This window comes from Macaca thibetana, chromosome 8 (assembly GCF_024542745.1).
Source record: "Macaca thibetana thibetana isolate TM-01 chromosome 8, ASM2454274v1, whole genome shotgun sequence".
In the NCBI taxonomy this organism is placed as follows: domain Eukaryota; kingdom Metazoa; phylum Chordata; class Mammalia; order Primates; family Cercopithecidae; genus Macaca; species Macaca thibetana.
In genome coordinates this window covers 103,791,010-103,813,302 of record NC_065585.1, presented here as the reverse complement: position 1 = coordinate 103,813,302, position 22,293 = coordinate 103,791,010, and the positions used below count along the sequence as shown (strand labels likewise).

The 22,293-nt window shown below is 37.5% G+C and overlaps 1 protein-coding gene across 2 annotated transcripts in view; it reads right to left on the bottom strand.

Moving 5' to 3' along the window:
• Nucleotides 1-22,293, bottom strand: part of LOC126961196 (A disintegrin and metallopeptidase domain 3-like) — a 93,376-nt gene that overhangs the window by 47,326 nt on the left and 23,757 nt on the right. For both annotated transcript variants that reach the window (XM_050801317.1, XM_050801318.1), the window contains exons 6-10: nt 21,935-22,112; nt 20,801-20,866; nt 18,092-18,163; nt 17,668-17,834; nt 16,519-16,600 (exon numbers count right to left, since the gene is read on the bottom strand). In XM_050801317.1, coding sequence (XP_050657274.1) covers nt 16,519-16,600; nt 17,668-17,834; nt 18,092-18,163; nt 20,801-20,866; nt 21,935-22,112 — 565 coding nt within the window. The remainder of the gene's footprint in view (nt 1-16,518; nt 16,601-17,667; nt 17,835-18,091; nt 18,164-20,800; nt 20,867-21,934; nt 22,113-22,293) is intronic.

Here is a 22,293-nt window from a genome sequence, read left to right as displayed (position 1 = left end):
AAGGAACCACTGCCTTGAAGGGATGGACCCAGTCCTGAAAAACATCATCACCTGCTAACTGAAGAGTCTTTGAGACCTGAATAACCAGCAGTGATACCCAGGGAGTGTGCCATGGGTGTTGGGTGAGCCTGTGAGACTTGCTGGCTTTGGGTGAGACTCTACATTCTCAGCTGTGGTGGCAACAGGGCAAGACTCCTTTGCTTGAGAAAAGTGGAGGGAAAAGTAAAGGGAACTTTGTCTTGCACGTTATGTAGCACCTCAGCCACAGGGCAGCAGACCACCAAGCAGGCTCTCCGGGTCCCTGATTCATTTCTGGACCTGCCCAAGGCCAGAGGAAAGCCGAGTGCCCTGAAGGATGAGTCCCAGGTCAGGCAGCATTCACCACCAGCTGACTGAAGAGCCTTTGGGCATTAAGGGAACATTAGCAGTAGTCTGGCAGTGCTCTCCATGGGCCTGTGTTGGTGACAGCAATGGGGTGAGGCTCCTCACCCAGTTTGTCCATACATGACAAACAATATGCTCCTGAATAACCAGTGGGTCAATGAAGAAATTAAGATGGATATTGAAAAATTTCTTTAAACAAATAATAATGGAAAAATGACATACCAAAACCTGTGGGATATAGTAAAAGCAGTATGAAGAGGGAAATTTATAAGTATGCACACCAAAAAAGAAGTAAAACTTCAAGTAAACAACCTAATTTGTGTCTTAAAGAACCAGAAAAGCAAGAGCAAACCAAATCCATAATTAGTAGAAGAAAAGAAATACTAAAGATCAGAGCAGAAACAAATGAAATTGAAATGAAGAAAATAATATAAAAGATCAAAGAAACAAAAAGTGGTCTTTTGAAAAGTTAAACTAAATTGACAGACCTTTAGCCAGACTAAGAAAAAAAAAAAGAGAGAGAAGATCCAAATAAATAAAATCAGAGATGAAAAAGGAGACATTACCACTGATACCACAGAAATTCAAAGGATCATTAGTGGCTACTATGAGCAACTATATGCCAATAAAATGAAAATCTAGAAGAAATGGACATATTCCTAGAAACATACAACCTACCAAGATTGGACCATGAAGAAATCCAAATCCTGAACAGACCAATAACAAGTAACAGATCGAAGTGATAATAAAATGCCTTCCTGGAGAGAAAAGGCCAGGACTTGATCGCTGCACTGCTGAATTCTACAAAACATTTACGTAGAACTAATACCAATCTTACTCAAACAATTCTGAAAACCAGAGTAGAAAGGAATACTACCAAACTCATTCTATAAGGCTAGTACTACCTTGATACCAAAACCAAAGACACATTGAAAAAAGAAACCTACAGGCCAATATCTCTGATGAATATTAACCCAAAATTTCTCAACAAAATACTAGCAAACCAGATTAAACAGTGCATTAAAAAGATAATTCTTCCTGTCCAAGTGTGGTTTATCCCTGGGATGCAAGGATGGTTGAACAGATGCAAATCAATCAATGTGCTACATCTTATCAATGGAAATCAAGGACAAAAACCATGTGATTATTTCAACTGATGTTGAAAAAGCCTTTGATCAACTTCAAAATCTCTTCGTGATAAAAATACTCAAAAGCGGGGGTGCACCCAAGATGGCTAAATAGGAACAGCTCCAGCCTCCAGCTCCCAGAGTTAGTGACACAGAAGACAGGTGATTTCTGCATTTTCAACTGAGGTACCGGGATCATCTCACTGGGGAGTGCCAGACAATCGGTGCTGGTCAGCTGGTGCAGCCCGAACAGTGAGAGCTGAAGCAGGGCGAGGCATTGCCTCACCTGGGAAGTGCAAGGGGGAAGAGAATCCGTTTTCCTAGCCAAGGGAAACTGAGACACACAACACCTGGAAAATCGGGTAACTCCCACCCTGATACTGCGCTTTACCAAGGGTCTTAGCAAATGGCACACCAGGATATAATATCCCACAGCTGGCCCGGAGGGTCCCACAACAACAGAGCCTCCCTCATTGCTAGCACAGCAGTCTGAGATTTAACTGCAAGGCGGCAGTGAGGCTGGGGAAGGGGTGGCAGCCATTGCTGAGGTTTAAGTGGGTAAACAAAGCCACTGGGAAGTTTGAATTGGGTGGAGCCCACTGCAGCTCAAGGAGGCCGGCCTGCCTCTGTAGACTCGTCCTCTGGGGACAGGGCATAGCTAAACAAAAAGCAGCAGAAACCTCGGAAGAGGTAAATGCCCCTGTCTGACACTTTGGATCTCCCAGCATGGAGGTTGAGATCTGAGAACAGACAGACTGTCTGCTAAAGTGGGTCCCTGACTCCTGAGTAGCCTAACTGGGAGACATCCCCCACTAGGTGCAGACTGACACCTCACACCTCACACAGTGGGGTACACCCCTGAGAAAAAACTTCCAGAGCAAAAATCAGACAGCAACACTCACTGTTCAGTAATATTCTATCTTCTGCAGCCTCTGCTGCTGATTCCCAGGCAAACAGGGTCTAGAGTGGACAACAGGCAAATTCCAACAGACCTACAGCTGAGGGTCCTGACTGTTAGAAGGAAAACTAACAAACAGAAAGGACACCCACACCAAAACCCCATCAGTACATCATCATCATCAAAGACTAGAGGCAGATAAAACCACAAAGATGGGGAAAAAGCAGGGCAGAAAAGCTGGAAATTCAAAAACTCAGAGCGCATCTCCCCCTCAAAGGAACGCAGCTCATCGCCAGCAATGGAACAAAGCTGGACAGAGAATGACTTTGACGAGCTGAGAGAAGAAGGCTTCAGTCGATCAAACTTCTCAGAGCTAAAGGAGGAACTACATAACCAGCACAAAGAAACTAAAAACCTTGAAAAAAGAATGGATGAACAGATAACTAGAATAATCAATGCAGAGAAGACCTTAAAAGAACTGATAGAGATGAAAACCATAACAGGAGAAGTACGTGACAAATGCACAAGCTTCAGTAACCGACTCGATCAACTGAAAGAAAGAGTATCAACGATTGAAGATCAAATGAATGAAATGAAGCGAGAAGAGAAGTGTGGAGAAAAAAGAGTAAAAAGAAATGAATAAAGCCTCCAAGAAGTATGGGATTATGTGAAAAGACCAAATCTATGTCTGATTGGTGTGCCTGAAAGTGAGGGGGAAAATGGAACCAAGTTGGAAAACACTCTTCAGGATATCATCCAGGAGAACTTCCCCAACCTAGTAAGGCAGGCCAACATCCAAATTCACGAAATACAGACAATGCCACAAAGATACTCCTCGAGAAGAGCAACTCCAAGACACATAACTGTCAGATTCACCAAAGTTGAAATGAAGGAAAAAATGTTAAGGGCAGCCAGAGAGAAAGGTCGGGTTACCCACAAAGGGAAGCCCATCAGACTAACAGCATATTTCTCGGCAGAAACTCTCTAAGCCAGAAGAGAGTGGGGGCCAATATTCAACATTCTTAAAAAAAAGAATTTTCAACCCAGAATTTCATATCCAGCCAAACTAAGTTTCATAAGTGAAGGAGAAATAACATCCTTCACAGACCAGCAAATGCTTAGAGATTTTGTCACCACCAGGCCTGCCCTACAAGAGATCCTGAAGGAAGCACTAAGCATGGAAAGGAACAACAGGTACTAACCATTGCAAAAACATGTCAAAATGTAAAGTCCATCAATGCTAGGAAAAAACTGCATCAACTAGCAAGCAAAATAACTAGCTAATATCATAATGACAGGATCAAGTTCACACATAACAATATTAACTGTAAATGTAAATGGACTAAATGCTCCAATTAAAAGACACAGACTAGCAAAGTGGATAAAGAGTCAAGACCCATCAGTTTGCTGTATTCAGGAGACCCATCTCACATGCAGAGACACACATAGGCTCAGAATAAAGGGATGCAGGAAGATCTACCAAGCAAATGGAAAACAAAAATAGCAGGGTTGCATTCCTAGTCTCTGATAAAACAGACTTTAAACCATCAAAGATCAAAAGAGACAAAGAAGGCCATTACATAATGGTAAAGGGATCAATTCAACATGAAGAGCTAACTATCCTAAATATATATGCATCCAATACAGGAGCACCCAGATTCATAAAGCAAGTCCTTAGAGACTTACAAAGAGACTTAGACTCCCATACAATAATAACGGGAGACTTTAACACCCCACTGTCAACATTAGACAGATCAATGAGACAGAAAGTTAACAAGGATATCCAGGAATTGAACTCAACTCTGCACCAAGCGGACCTAATAGACATCTACAGAACTCTCCACCCCAAATCAACAGAATATACATTCTTCTCAGCACCACATCACACTTATTCCAAAATTGACCACATCGTTGGAAGTAAAGCACTCCTCAGCAAATGTAAAAGAACAGAAATGATAACAAACTGTCCCTCAGACCACAGTACAATAAAACTAGAACTCAGGACTAAGAAACTCAATCAAAACCGCTCAACTACATGGAAACTGAATAACCTGCTCCTGAATGACTACTGGGTACATAACGAAATGAAGGCAGAAATAAAGATGTTCTTTGAAACCAATGAGAACAAAGATACAACATACCAGAATCTCTGGGACACATTTAAAGCAGTGTGCAGAGAGAAATTTATAGCACTAAGTGCCCACCAGAGAAAGCAGGAAAGATCTAAAATTGACACCCTAGCATCGCAATTAAAAGAACTAGAGAAGCAAGAGCAAACACATTCACAAGCTAGCAGAAGGTGAGAAATAACTATGATCAGAGCAGAACTGAAGGAGATAGAGACCCAAAAAACCCTCAAAAAAATCAATGAATCCAGGAGTTGGTTTTTTGAAAAGATCAACAAAATTGATAGACCATTAGCAAGACTAATGAAGAAGAAAAGAGAAGAGAATCAAATAGACGCAATAAAAAATGATAAAGGGGATATCACCACCGACCCCACAGAAATACAAACTACCATCAGAGAATACTATAAACACATCTATGCAAATAAACTAGAAAACCTAGAAGAAATGGGTAATTTCCTGGACGCTTACACTCTCCCAAGACTAAACCAGGAAGAAGTTGAATCCCTGAATAGACCAATAGCAGGCTCTGAAATTGAGGCAATAATCAATAGCCTACCAACCAAAAAAAGTCGAGGACCAGATGGATTCACAGCCGAATTCTACAGAGGTACAAGGAAGAGTTGGTACCATTCCTTCTGAAACTATTCCAATCAATAGAAAAAGAGGGAATCCTCCTTAACTCATTTTACGAGGCCAACATCATCCTGATACCAAAGCCTGACAGAGATACAACACAAAAAAGAGATTTTTAGACCAATATCCCTGATGAATGTCACTGCAAAAATCCTCAATAAAATACTGGCAAACAGAATCCAGCAGCACATCAAAAAGCTTATCCACCATGATCAAGTGGGCTTCATCCCTGGGATGCAAGGCTGGTTCAACATACGCAAATCAATAAACGTCATCCAGCATATAAACAGAACCAAAGACAAAAACCACATGATTATCTCAATAGATGCCCTTCATGCTAAAAACTCTCAATAAATTTGGTATTGATAGAATGTATCTCAAAATAATAAGAGCTATTTATGACAAACCCACAGCCAATATCATACTGAAGGAGCAAAAACTGGAAGCATTCCCTTTGAAAACTGGCACAAGACAGGGATGCCCTCTCTCACCACTCCTATTCGACATAGTGTTGGAAGTTCTGGCTAGGGCAATCAGGCAAGAGAAAGAAATAAAGGGTATTCACTTAGGAAAAGAAGTCAAATTGTCCCTGTTTGCAGATGACATGATTGTATATTTAGAAAACCCCATCATCTCGGTCCAAAATCTCCTTAAGTTGATAAGAAACTTCAGCAAACTCTCAGGATACAAAATCAATGTGCAAAAATCATAAGCATCTTACATACCAGTAACAGAAAACAGAGAGCCAAATCATGAATGAACTTCCATTCCCAATAGCTTCAAAGAGAATAAAATACCTAGGAATCCAATTTACAAGGGATGTGAAGGACCTCTTCAAGGAGAACTACAAACCACTGCTCAGTGAAAGGAAAGAGGACACAAATAAATGGAAGAACATACCGTGCTCATGGATAGGAAGAATCAATATCGTGAAAATGGCCATACCACCCAAGGCAATTTATAGATTCAACGCCATCCCCATTAAGCTACCAATGACTTTCTTCACAGAATTGGAGAAAACTGCTTTAAAGTTCATATGGAGGGGGCGGAGCAAGATGGCCGAATAGGAGCAGCTCCAGTCTCCAACTCCCAGCGCCAGCGACACAGAAGACCGGTGATTTCTGCATTTTCAACTGAGGTTCTGGGTTCATCTCACTGGGGAGTGCCGGACGATCGGTGCTGGTCAGCTGCTGCAGCCCGACCAGCGAGAGCTGAAGCAGGGCGAGGCACTGCCTCACCTGGGAAGCGCAAAGGGGAAGGGAGTCCCTTTTCCTAGCCAGGGGAACTGAGACACACAACACCTGGAAAATCGGGTAACTCCCACCCCAATACTGCGCTTTAGGAAACAGGCACACCAGGAGATCATATCCCACACCTGGCCGGGAGGGTCCCACACCCACGGAGCCTCCCTCGTTGCTAGCGCAGCAGTCTGTGATCTACCGGCAAGGCAGCAGCGAGGCTGGGGGAGGGGCGCCCGCCATTGCTGAGGCTTAAGTAGGTAAACAAAGCTGCTGGGAAGCTCGAACTGGGTGGAGCTCACAGCAGCTCAAGGAAACCTGCCTGTCTCTGTAGACTCCACCTCTGGGGACAGGGCACAGTAAACTAAGACACACAGACACCTCTGCACAGACGCAAACGACTCTGTCTGACAGCTTTGAAGAGAGCAGTGGATCTCCCAACATGGAGGTTGAGATCTGAGAAGGGACAGACTCCCTGCTCAAGCGGGTCCCTGACCCCTGAGTAGCCTAACTGGGAGACATCCCCCACTAGGGGCAGTCTGACACCCCACACCTCACAGGGAGGAGTACACCCCTGAGAGGAAGCTTCCAAAGCAAGAATCAGACAGGTACACTCGCTGTTCAGAAATATTCTATCTTCTGCAGCCTCTGCTGCTGATACCCAGGCAAACAGGGTCTGGAGTGGACCTCAAGCAATCTCCAACAGACCTACAGCTGAGGGTCCTGACTGTTAGAAGGAAAACTATCAAACAGGAAGGACACCTACACCAAAACCCCATCAGTACATCACCATCATCAAAGACCAGAGGCAGATAAAACCACAAAGATGGGGAAAAAGCAGGGCAGAAAAGCTGGAAATTCAAAAAATAAGAGCGCATCTCCCCCGGCAAAGGAGCGCAGCTCATCGCCAGCAACGGATCAAAGCTGGACGGAGAATGACTTTGACGAGATGAGAGAAGAAGGCTTCAGTCCATCAAATTTCTCAGAGCTAAAGGAGGAATTACGTACCCAGCGCAAAGAAACTAAAAATCTTGAAAAAAAAGTGGAAGAATTGATGGCTAGAGTAATTAATGCAGAGAAGGTCCTAAACGAAATGAAAGAGATGAAAACCATGACACGAGAAATACGTGACAAATGCACAAGCTTCAGTAACCGACTCGATCAACTGGAAGAAAGAGTATCAGCGATTGAGGATCAAATGAATGAAATGAAGCGAGAAGAGAAACCAAAAGAAAAAGAAGAAAAAGAAATGAACAAAGCCTGCAAGAAGTATGGGATTATGTAAAAAGACCAAATCTACGTCTGATTGGGGTGCCTGAAAGTGAGGGGGAAAATGGTTGGAAAACACTCTTCAGGATATCATCCAGGAGAACTTCCCCAACCTAGTAGGGCAGGCCAACATTCAAATCCAGGAAATACAGAGAACGCCACAAAGATACTCCTCGAGAAGAGCAACTCCAAGACACATAATTGCCAGATTCACCAAAGTTGAAATGAAGGAAAAAAATCTTAAGGGCAGCCAGAGAGAAAGGTCGGGTTACCCACAAAGGGAAGCCCATCAGACTAACAGCAGATCTCTCAGCAGAAACTCTACAAGCCAGAAGAGACTGGGGGCCAATATTCAACGTTCTTAAAGAAAAGAATTTTAAACCCAGAATTTCATATCCAGCCAAACTAAGTTTCATAAGTGAAGGAGAAATAAAATCCTTTACAGATAAGCAAATGCTTAGAGATTTTGTCACCACTAGGCCTGCCTTACAAGAGATCCTGAAGGAAGCACTAAACATGGAAAGGAACAACCGGTACCAGCCATTGCAAAAACATGCCAAAATGTAAAGACCATTGAGGCTAGGAAGAAACTGCATCAACTAATGAGCAAAATAACCAGTTAATATCATAATGGCAGGATCAAGTTCACACATAACAATATTAACCTTAAATGTAAATGGACTAAATGCTCCAATTAAAAGACACAGACTGGCAAACTGGATAAAGAGTCAAGACCCATCAGTCTGCTGTATTCAGGAGACCCATCTCACACGCAGAGACATACATAGGCTCAAAATAAAGGGATGGAGGAAGATTTACCAAGCAAATGGAGAACAAAAAAAAGCGGGGGTTGCAATACTAGTCTCTGATAAAACAGACTTTAAACCATCAAAGATGAAAAGAGACAAAGAAGGCCATTACATAATGGTAAAGGGATCAATTCAACAGGAAGAGCTAACTATCCTAAATATATATGCACCCAATACAGGAGCACCCAGATTCATAAAGCAAGTCCTTAGAGACTTACAAAGAGACTTAGACTCCCATACAATAATAATGGGAGAGACTTCAACACTCCACTGTCAACATTAGACAGATCAACGAGACAGAAAGTTAACAAGGATATCCAGGAATTGAACTCATCTCTGCAGCAAGCAGACCTAATAGACATCTATAGAACTCTCCACCCCAAATCAACAGAATATACATTCTTCTCAGCACCACATCATACTTACTCCAAAATTGACCACGTAATTGGAAGTAAAGCACTCCTCAGCAAATGTAAAAGAACAGAAATGATAACAAACTGTCTCTCAGACCACAGTGCAATCAAACTAGAACTCAGGACTAAGAAACTCAATCAAAACCGCTCAACTACATGGAAACTGAACAACCTGCTCCTGAATGACTACTGGGTACATAACGAAATGAAGGCAGAAATAAAGATGTTCTTTGAAACCAATGAGAACAAAGATACAACATACCAGAATCTCTGGGACACATTTAAAGCAGTGTGTAGAGGGAAATTTATAGCACTAAATGCCCACAAGAGAAAGCAGGAAAGATCTAAAATTGACACTCTAACATCGCAATTAAAAGAACTAGAGAAGCAAGAGCAAACACATTCGAAAGCTAGCAGAAGGCAAGAAATAACTAAGATCAGAGCAGAACTGAAGGAGATAGAGACACAAAAAACCCTCCAAAAAATCAATGAATCCAGGAGTTGTTTTTTTGAAAAGATCAACAAAATTGACAGACCACTAGCCAGACTAATAAAGAAGAAAAGAGAGAAGAATCAAATCGACGCAATTAAAAATGATCAAGGGGATATCACCACCGACCCCACAGAAATACAAACTACCATCAGAGAATACTATAAACACCTCTACGCAAATAAACTGGAAAATCTAGAAGAAATGGATAATTTCCTGGACACTTACACTCTTCCAAGACTAAACCAGGAAGAAGTTGAATCCCTGAATAGACCAATAGCAGGCTCTGAAATTGAGGCAACAATTAATAGCCTACCAACCAAAAAAAGTCCAGGACCAGATGGATTCACAGTGAATTCTACCAGAGATACAAAGAGGAGTTGGTACCATTCCTTCTGAAACTATTCCAATCAATAGAAAAAGAGGGAATCCTCCCTAACTCATTTTATGAGGCCAACATCATCCTGATACCAAAGCCTGGCAGAGACACAACAAAAAAAGAGAATTTTAGACCAATATCCCTGATGAACATCGATGCAAAAATCCTCAATAAAATACTGGCAAACCGGATTCAGCAACACATCAAAAAGCTTATCCACCATGATCAAGTGGGCTTCATCCCTGGGATGCAAGGCTGGTTCAACATTCGCAAATCAATAAACATAATCCAGCATATAAACAGAACCAAAGACAAGAACCACATGATTATCTCAATTGATGCAGAAAAGGCTTTTGACAAAATTCAACAGCCCTTCATGCTAAAAACGCTCAATAAATTCGGTATTGATGGAACGTACCTCAAAATAATAAGAGCTATTTATGACAAACCCACAGCCAATATCATACTGAATGGGCAAAAACTGGAAAAATTCCCTTTGAAAACTGGCACAAGACAGGGATGCCCTCTCTCACCACTCCTATTCAACATAGTGTTGGAAGTTCTGGCTAGGGCAATCAGGCAAGAGAAAGAAATCAAGGGTATTCAGTTAGGAAAAGAAGAAGTCAAATTGTCCCTGTTTGCAGATGACATGATTGTATATTTAGAAAACCCCATTGTCTCAGCCCAAAATCTCCTTAAGCTGATAAGCAACTTCAGCAAAGTCTCAGGATACAAAATTAATGTGCAAAAATCACAAGCATTCTTATACACCAGTAACAGACAAACAGAGAGCCAAATCAGGAATGAACTTCCATTCACAATTGCTTCAAAGAGAATAAAATACCTAGGAATCCAACTTACAAGGGATGTAAAGGACCTCTTCAAGGAGAACTACAAACCACTGCTCAGTGAAATCAAAGAGGACACAAACAAATGGAAGAACATACCATGCTCATGGATAGGAAGAATCAATATTGTGAAAATGGCCATACTGCCCAAGGTAATTTATAGATTCAATGCCATCCCCATCAAGCTACCAATGACTTTCTTCACAGAATTGGAAAAAAAAACTGCTTTAAAGTTCATATGGAACCAAAAAAGAGCCCGCATCTCCAAGACAATCCTAAGTCAAAAGAACAAAGCTGGAGGCATCACGCTACCTGACTTCAAACTATACTACAAGGCTACAGTAACCAAAACAGCATGGTACTGGTACCAAAACAGAGATATAGACCAATGGAACAGAACAGAGTCCTCAGAAATAATACCACACATCTACAGCCATCTGATCTTTGACAAACCTGAGAGAAACAAGAAATGGGGAAAGGATTCCCTATTTAATAAATGGTGCTGGGAAAATTGGCTAGCCATAAGTAGAAAGCTGAAACTGGATCCTTTCCTTACTCCTTATACGAAAATTAATTCAAGATGGATCAGAGACTTAAATGTTAGACCTAATACCATAAAAATCCTAGAGGAAAACCTAGGTAGTACCATTCAGGACATAGGCATGGGCAAAGATTTCATGTCTAAAACACCAAAAGCAACGGCAGCAAAAGCCAAAATTGACAAATGGGATCTCATTAAACTAAAGAGCTTCTGCACAGCAAAAGACACTACCATCAGAGTGAACAGGCAACCTACAGAATGGGAGAAAATTTTTGCAATCTACTCATCTGACAAAGGGCTAATATCCAGAACCTACAAAGAACTCAAACAAATTTACAAGAAAAAAACAAACAACCCCATCAAAAAGTGGGCAAAGGACATGAACAGACATTTCTCAAAAGAAGACATTCATACAGCCAACAGACACATGAAAAAATGCTCATCATCACTGGCCATCAGAGAAATGCAAATCAAAACCACAATGAGATACCATCTCACACCAGTTAGAATGGCAATCATTAAAAAGTCAGGAAACAACAGGTGCTGGAGAGGATGTGGAGAAATAGGAACACTTTTACACTGTTGGTGGGATTGTAAACTAGTTCAACCATTATGGAAAACAGTATGGCGATTCCTCAAGGATCTAGAACTAGATGTACCATATGACCCAGCCATCCCATTACTGGGTATATACCCAAAGGATTATAAATTATGCTGCTATAAAGACACATGCACACGTATGTTTATTGCAGCACTATTCACAATAGCAAAGACTTGGAATCAACCCAAATGTCCATCAGTGACAGATTGGATTAAGAAAATGTGGCACATATACACCATGGAATACTATGCAGCCATAAAAAAGGATGAGTTTGAGTCCTTTGTAGGGACTTGGATGCAGCTGGAATCCATCATTCTTAGCAAACTATCACAAGAACAGAAAACCAAACACCGCATGTTCTCACTCATAGGTGGGAACTGAACAATGAGATCACTCGGACTCAGGAAGGGGAACATCACACACTGGGGCTATCATGGGGGGGGGGGGAGGGGGGAGGGATTGCATTGGGAGTTATACCTGATGTAAATGACGAGTTGATGGGTGCAGCACACCAACATGGCACAAGTATACATATGTAACAAACCTGCACGTTATGCACATGTACCCTACAACTTAAAGTATAATAATAATAAATAAATTAAAAAAAAAAAAAAAAAAAATAAAGTTCATATGGAACCAGAAAAGACCCCGCATTGCCAAGACTATCCTAAACCAAAAGAACAAAGCTAGAGGCATCACGCTACCTGACTTCAAACTATACTACAAGGTTACAGTAACCACAACAGCATGGTACTGGTACCAAAACAGAGATATAGACCAATGGAACAGAACAGAGTCCTCAGAAATAATACCACACATCTACAGCCATCTGATCTTTGATAATCCTGACAAAAACAAGAAATGGGGAAAGGATTCCCTATTTAATAAATGATGCTGGGAAAAGTGGCTAGCCATAAGTAGAAAGTTGAAATTGGATCCTTTCCTTACTTGTTATATGAAAATTAATTCAAGATTGACTAGAGACTTAAATGTTAGACCTAAAACCATAAAAACCCTAGAAGAAAACCTAGGTAATATCATTCAGGACATAGGCATGGGCAAGGACTTCATGTCTAAAACACCAAAAGCAATGGCAACAAAAGCCAAAATTGACAAATGGGATCTCATTAAACTAAAGAGCTTCTGCACAGCAAAAGAAACTACCATCAGAGTGAACAGGCAACCTACAGAATGGGAGAAAATTTTTGCAATCTACTCATCTGACAAAGGACTAATATCCAGAACCTACAAAGAACTCAAACAAATTTACAAGAAAAAAACAAACAACCCCATCAAAAAGTGGGCAAAGGATATGAACAGACATTTCCCAAAAGAAGACATTCATACAGCCAACAGACACATGAAAAAATGCTCATCATCACTGGCCATCAGAGAAATGCAAATCAAAACCACAATGAGATACCATCTCACACCAGTTAGAATGGCAATCATTAAAAAGTCAGGAAACAACAGGTGCTGGAGAGGATGTGGAGAAATAGGAACACTTTTACACTGCTGGTGGGACTGTAAACTAGTTCAACCATTGTGGAAAACAGTGTGGTGATTCCTCAAGGATCTAGAACTAGAAATACCATTTGACCCATCCATCCCGTTACTGGGTATATACTCAAAGGATTATAAGTCATGCTGCTATAAAGACACATGCACATGTATGTTTATTGTGGCACTATTCACAACAGCAAGGACTTTGAGTCAACCCAAATGTCCATCAGTAACAGACTGGATTAAGAAAATGGGGCACATATACACCATGAAATACTATGCAGCCATTAAAAAGGATGAGTTCGTGTCCCTTGTAGGGATATGGATGCAGCTGGAAACCATCATTCTCAGCAAGCTATGCCAAGAACAGAAAACCAAATACCGCATGTTCTCACTCATAGGTGGGAATTGAGCAATGAGAACACTTGGACACAGGAAGGGAAGCATCACACACTGAGTCCTATTGTGGGGAGTGGGTCGGGGGGAGCATTAGGAGATAAACCTAATGTAAATGATGAATTAACGGGTGCAGCACACCAACATGGCACATGTATACATATGTAACATACCTGCACGTTGTGCACATGTACCCTAGAACTTAAAGTATAATAATAATAAAAAAATACTCAAAAGCTGGTATAGAAGAAGCAGGCCTCAAAATGATAAAAGCCATATATGACAGACCCACAGTTAGTACCATGCTCACTGAGGAAAAACTGAAAGCCTTTCCTCTGTGATCTGGAATATGAAAAGGACACTCACTTTCTCCACAATTATTCAACATAGTACTGAAAGTCCTGGCTAAAGCAATCAGACAAGAAATAAAGGGCATCCAAATTGAAAAATGAAAAGTCAAATTATCCATGTTTGAAGATGATATAATCTTATATTTGAGAAAACCTAAAGATTCCATGAAAAAACTATTAGAATTGATAAACAAATTCAGTAAATTTGTAGGATACAAAATCGACAAACAAAAATCAGTAGCATTTCTATGTACCAACAGAAAATAATCTGGAAAAGAACATTTTAAATGTGATAACATTTTCAATAGCCACCAATAAAATTAAATACCTAGAAATTAACCAAAGAAGTGAAAGATCTCAGTAACGGAAACTACAAAGTATAAAACGCTGATGTAAGCAATTGAAGGTTGGGCGCGGTGGCTCACACCTGTAATCCCAGCACTTCGGGAGGCTGAGGCCGGCGGATTACGAGGTCAGGAGATCAAGACCATCCTGGCTAACACGTGAAACCCCATCTCTACTAAAAATACAAAAAAATTAGCCGGGCGGGGTGGCGGGCGCCTGTAGTCCCACATACTGGGAGGCTGAGGCAGGAGAATGGCGTGAACCCGGGAGGCGGAGCTTGCAGTGAGCCGAGATCGCGCCACCACACTCCAGCCTGGGCGACAAAGCGAGACTCCGTCTCAAAAAAAATAAAAAAATAAAAATAAAAAAGACAAGGAGGTCTCAGGCAGCCATGCCACAAAAGCCAATAGTCATTTATAATGGGCCAGGCGCAGTGGCTCACGCCAGCACTTTGGGAGGCCGAGGCAGGTGGATCACGAGGTCAGGAGATCGAGACCATCCTGCCTAACACGGTGAAACCCCGTCTCTACTAAAAAATACAAAAAACTAGCCGGGTGAGGTGGGAGCGCCTGTAGTCCCAGCTACTCGGGAGGCTGAGGCAGGAGAATGGCGTGAACCTGGGAGGTGGAGCTTGCAGTGAGCTGAGATCAGGCCAATGCACTCCAGCCTGGACTACAAAGCGAGACTCAGTCTCAAAAAAAAAAAAAAAAAGAAAAAAGAAAAGAAATTGAAGTGGAAACAAAAAAATGAAAAGGTATTCCATGTTTATGGCTTGGAATAATCCATATTGCTAAAATGCCCATACTACCCAAAACAATCTCCAGATTCAATGCAAACCCTCTCAAAATACCGATGACATGATTCACAGAAATAGAAAAAAAAATCCGACAATATATATGGAACCACAGAAGTCCCAGAATAGGCAAAGCCAAAATAACAAAGTTGGGGGAATTACATTACCTGACTACAAATTATGCTACATAGCTACAGTAACCAAAATAGCATGGTACTGGCATAAAAGCAGATATTTAGATCAATCGAACAGAATAGAGGACCCAGAAACAAATCCACACAGCTACAGTGAACTCATTTTTGACAAAGGTGCCAAGAACATACACTGGGGAGAAAACAGTCTCTTCAATAAATGGTGCTAGGAAAACTGGATATCCATGGGCAGAAAAATTAAACTAGACTCCTATCTCCCACCATACACAAAATTCAAATAAAAATGAATTAAAGTCTTAAATCTAAAACCTCAAACTATTTAACTACTAAAAAATTTAGAGAAATTAGAGAAATTCATGAAAGGATGAATCCGTTCATGGATTAAAGTATAAACAGGCTATCCTAAGAATGAGACTGGTGGCTTTATAAGAAGAGGAAGAGAGACCTGAGCTGGCATGCTCAGGTCCCTTGCCACGTGATGCCCTGTGTCACCTTGCAGCATTTTCATCAGCCACAAGCACTCACCAGATGTGGCCCCTTTACCTTAGACTTTGCAACTTCCACAACTATAAGGAATAAATTTCTCTAAAATTACACAGTTTAAGGTATTCTGTAATAAGCGATAGAAAATTGATTAAGACAGTATTTATCCAAAAGTAATAGAATCAGAATATCCAGGAGATATATGTGCTTCCGTGTTTATTGCAGCATTATATACAGTACCCAAGATATGGAAATAACCTAGACATCCATTGTCAGATGACAGGATAAAGAAAATGTGGTATATACTTACAATTAAATACATTTCAGTCATCAAAACAATGGAAATTCTGTCACGTGCTACAACATAGATTAACATTGAAGAGATTATGTTAAGTGAAATAAACCAGTCACAGAAAGAACATACTGTATGACTGCACTTATATGAGGAATATGAAGTTGTCGAATTGATGGAAACAGAAAGTTAAATGGTGGTTTCCAGGTGGTTAATGGGTATAGAGTTTCAGTTTTTTTTTAAAAAAAATGTTCCAGAGATTTGTTTCACAACAGTGGGAATATACTTAACACTACTAAACTGTACTTTTGAAAATGGCTAGAGTTATACGTTTTATGTTACCTGTTTTCACTCCCAGCAAGAAACCTCTTGAAAAATTACATTTGATTTCCCAAATCTAAAAATACAGTTTTCAAAGATTTATCAAAACAGTGTGAGAGATTACCAGAGCAATTCCTGTTGCAAACTTTGGATCGCATGCCATTCCATGATATGTTGCTCCCACATAAGTAGAATGGTTCCTATAACTGAATAATGAAATTTTTCTTGTGGATATGTGTATTTCAAAATAGCAGTAACTTACTCACATTTTATGAGTTGGATTTCTATATAAAGGTATGCTTTCTCCAAAACACAGAAATTACATATAATGTCTTATGCTTTCAGTCATTAAGATTTGGGTATCCCCTATAGTTCATACAAAGTTAAGTCCTAAAAGTTGTTTAACATTATCTAATACACAGCCCAAAACCTAGCAGTGCCTGATTCTTTCAAAAAATTAATCATCACTGGAAGGATATAATTAATTCCATGATATAAAAGTCAAAAGTGTTTATTGCTGTAATTTGTATATAGTAAACTAACTCCAAAAGTGTGAAGTAAGGTAGGACTGTAAGCGATAGAGATAAAATATGCATCAGATGTACGAAGAGAAAGAGAAGTAGGGTGTAGAAACTATCCTTACATATTTATATTGTAATATTTCTCTGCAATCCTAGAGACTCTTTATTCCAATACATTGATAAATATATTACACATATTGCTTAAGGTCTTTAAATTGGGTTTTTGATTTTTGCACTTGAAATAATCAAGTTAGTAAAATAAAAATATGTAAAGACTTTTGAAAGATACAGACCAAGTAGGTAAATAGCTATATCTTAGGTCAGTATAGAAATACCAGAATGAAACCACAGGGAGAATAAAGTAGTCTGTTTTAGTTTTTTATTAATATTTCATATTGTAAGAAGCATTTTATGCAATTATTGCATTCAATGAATTAACTTATATTTATGTAATGTTAAAGTGATCGTTTCAATTATTTACCAGTGAGAAGGTCTTTACAGAGAGGTATCATGTTTTTATCACAAGACTTTCCATTTTTCAGCTTATTACATTTCTATAAGTAAACAGTCTACTATGAGCTACTATGATTTAATTAGTGTCTTACATGGTTATTAGAATCTTAATATTTTACAGTTTGCCAACACAGTCTTGAGATAGCTTTTTAATAATTTTTGTTATATAAAATTTATATATAATTATGATAGCTAAGATAATTTGATCAAACCTTTCTAAATATGAATAAAGTACTTACATTAATAAGTATGTCATATCATGAGACCTTTGAAACAAAAGTTTTTGTTTCCAAAGCAAAAATCGCTGCAGTATTTCATCAGCATGACCACTTGTTGAAATCTTATTTTGATCTGACCAGATCTCCAAGGAAGACAGCATAACTGTTATATTAAGCTGGGAAAACATCTGAGAACAGAAATTATGTGTTTTACAATTTTGGGTAACCATAAATATGACATTACTTCTCAATATCTAATGCTAATATATTTAATTTACTATTTTTTGAAGATAAAATCATTGGTGGATAAAACTAGTGGTTGGGCTACATTTACATTTTTACTTTTTGTTAAAACGTAAATGCTATATATATGTACACAAACACAAACAATTTTACTTCATTAATTGCTATATTACTTACTTAAATATAAAATATAAATACTTACAGTATTGATAAGACCAAAGATTTGGAAAACTTTCTCAACTGCAACTGCCACTGCAGAGCCCATATAATCATACTGAAAGACAAATTTTGTTTCTTAATCATTAGTAAAAACAACTAACTATCACATTTTAAGTGGATTTAAATATAAACGTAAAGGTAACTCAGTGGTCAATTGAAGAGGCCCTAAATAGAATTAAAATATATCACAGCTTACCAGGTTTTAAACATCGGCCTAGTATTTTATAAATTAATCAATGATATTAAAATGAGGTAATTGTGATTATCTTCCTCTTTACAGATAAAGAAATTCAAAGTCAAAGTATTAAGGTATGAAGAGTGAATAACCTACTGGTTAGCCCGGTGTGGTGGCCGGCGCCTGTAATCCAAGTAGCTAGCTTTTAAAAAATTTAATTAATTAATTAATTTAAAATTTCAATTTGTATATTGTTGTTTTTTATTGTCTTTGTCATTTATTTACTGTTTAGTCTGTTGATATTTTGTGATTATATATCAATCAATTGTATATCAAAATATCAATTTTGTGACTATATATCAATTACATATCAGTATATCAGTTGTGTTTATATATCAATAATCACAAGATATCAACAGACCAAACACTAGATGACAAAGACAATGAAAAAACAACTATATACAAATTAAAAATTTAAAGGACCCATAAAATATAAGTACATAGAAATATTAAAAATCAAAGGATAAAAACACATCATCTAACATCAGGAAAATACTACAAAAGAAAAAATATGTTATGTGATAATTATATTAACTAACAATACATTGATAAGAACAAAACTTAAGGGCAAAAAATGGACATGCTTATTGCAACGTATTAACAAAATAATTCATCAGGGAGATGGAGACTTTTAAAATTTGCTTATAACTAAAAACGTGGCTGCAAAATATATAAAACAAGATTTAACACAATTAAAAATAGAAGTTGACTACCATACTGAGATATTTTACATAGGTCTCTTAATAACAAATAGATTAAGAGGACAAATTAATAGGAAAGATACCCAAGACTTTAAAAACCCAAAGGAATGTTGGATAAAATATACATACATAGAAGCTTATATACCACAATGAGAATATGTATTTTTTTTCAAATACAAGTAAAAGTTTTATGCACATTGATTCATATTAACCAATATCAGGCCATAGAACACATCTTTGAATAAGAAACAGAGTGTCACTTAAATCACATTATCTGAATACAATGCAACTAAGTTATAGTGGACTTGATAAAAATATTTTAAAAATGCTATTTTTAATGAAATGAATACCTCTGTTGTGGTTATATGAGATAATAGGCTTATTCTAGTTAAATACACACTAAAGAATGTAAGAGTAAAGCTTCATGATGAGCTTTACAAGTTACTTTCAAATGTAAACATAGAGTGCACAAGTGATAATGGGATACAATATTAATAAAGTGAGAAAAGAGAATAAGGGTCCTTTTTGTATTATTTTATTCTTGTAACTTTTCTGAAAGTTTCAAATTATTTCCAAAAGAAATGTTTAAAAAGTGAAGATGAAATAAAGACAATTTCAGATGAAAAGAAACTGAGGAGAATCCAGCAGGCTAAAGAGGAATATCATACATTAAGACCTACTAGAAGATATGAAAAGCTCTGCAAGTGAAAAATGTGTGTGTGTGTGTGTGTATATATATATATTTTCATATATATTCATATATATGAAATACTTTTGAAATATATATGAAATACATATGTATGAATATTTATGAATACATATTCATATATATAATACTTTTTATTTCCTTAATTTCTTTTTAAAATCATTGAATATTTAATTTTTAAAAATCTATTTTTCAGTTTATAACACATAGAGAGGTAAAATATTTAAAAACAGAATCATAATGACTTACTAGGGTTAAATGAAATTTTACTGCTCTGAGGCTCTTACATTATTAATGAAGTGGTATAACATTAATTCTAGATCATGATAAGTAAAGAATACTAATCAGAATCCCTAGGGAAACCACTAAGGTTGGAGACTGGAAAGAGAAGCATAGCAAAAAATAAAAATAAAAATAAAAAAAATAAAGGTTAAATATAACCCATTGATCCAAGTGTAGGAAGGAAGAAACAAATAAGCAAATAATTGATGCGATGTAAGAACACTAATAGTAAAGTATTATTTAACCTACATCCATAGTTATCAATTCTTTTGAGAAAAAAATCAACATTCTATGATTCTTCCCATTTTTAAGATACAGAACTTCTATCAGAGATGGTAAGCGACTATAAAACATAAAGTAATCTTCTGAGGGATAATATTTAATAACAAAGATTTCCAATTGAGTAATAAAATAACTCACTTAAAAATAGAAATAGATTGAAGAATTTCAATCAACAATTGGAGTGGATCTAAAAGTATCTGCAGCTAGATATGCTACAATAGATTAGAGTGTAGTGGAACCCTTCCACATGAAGTTTATACATTACTGGGAAAATTGATATCGATTTAGAAATCAATATATAAATATTGATCCCCCATGTCTCTGTAAAGACAAGTGAAAACATTTCTTTATCTCCTGTTAGACTGAGACACACATTCAAACAGATTAAAATATATCTGCAATTGAAAACGTTGAGAGTTTTTTATTCATATTCTCTCTAAATTTCAACAAAAGCAAAGATATAATAAACATACTGATATTGCATACCATGGCTTTATCCATAATGATTTGTATTTTCAGAGTTCTTTTCGATAGCATGGCACCTGAATTTATCTGTGAAATAGAGGACATGAATTAAATAACACATTTTCAAAATTTTTACATTGCAGTTGTCATGCACAATACATATACACACACACTCATAAGTGAGATATAGAATATCCATCCGTTTAGCTACCCATCTATCTATATGCAGATGGATGATAGGTATACAGACATAGATACACGAATATAGATATAAGTAATAACACAAGAGGATGGGTACACACTTAGCAGGTGGGATTCCAACTACAAATTTTACAAGAAAATCAGAAGCATTTTACTTTATGTTATTGATAATGAGAATTGTCAAAAAGTCACTGAAATGAGGAAAAAATCCCATACTTCCTTCCCCTTTTAACATTACTATGTACTCTGTAGCACATCACTCCCTCACCAATCTTCAAAGTAAACTAACATCCGTAAACATTTCCCCAAACGTTGCCTTTATTTTCTTACTATTTTTGTACTTTTACTTCTTTATGTTAACTTTATTGGGGTTTACATTCAATAAAATATGTCCATTTTAAGTATAAACTTATATTATTAGTGAGTAACGATACACCATCACAATTTATAAATTGGTATTTAGAACAATTGGAAGAATTACATCAAAATATTAAGAGCACTATCTTTAAACAATGAGGTTTCACACAATTTCTACAATTTCTAGTGTATTATCTTGCCTCCTTTTCACTTTTACATTTTCTATCAAAATAACACTTTTAAATAAAAAAAAATGCATGTGCCAAAAAACTTATAAAGCAATTTGATCAAATTGGTAATAATTTTCTTAGTAAGATACAAAATCAATATAAAAATAGCTGTATGTCAATAAAAATCCCCGCAATTAAGGAAACAGGTTATGATGCTTTAGAATTATGTGTGTTTATAACGATTACATTTTCTAAATATCTGAATAAACAAATACATGTTTTAAACAAATATCCTACAACTGAACTTTTTAATATAATAAATATCTGTTTAAATTTTTTCTCCAAATGTGTCAAATTTCAGAATTTCACTGTGAATAATCTTATCAACAGTAAGACCAATGAAGAACTCATAAATGAGAATACTCACATCTGATTTGACAAGAATCCTGTAGGACTGATCTATATATTGAGCCACAGGGTAATTTTCTTGAAAGGAGAAATGACCAATAGCATCATTTTTTATTCGATAAACTACATGCTCATATGTAGGTGAAGATTCCAATGGTTCAATACCATAACTAATATTATCTAACTGCAATAATCCTCTGGATATTCAAATACAAAAAAGGAATAAAAATGTTATTGATATATTTGAATACACTTTATGCTAGTGAGAGTTTTTTTCTGAATACATTTTATGCTTGCCAGCCTGGGATAGAGAAAAAGAGAATAGAAAAAAAGATCAAAAGAATATGTAAAAAAGAAAAGTATTTAAGAAGATAAAGT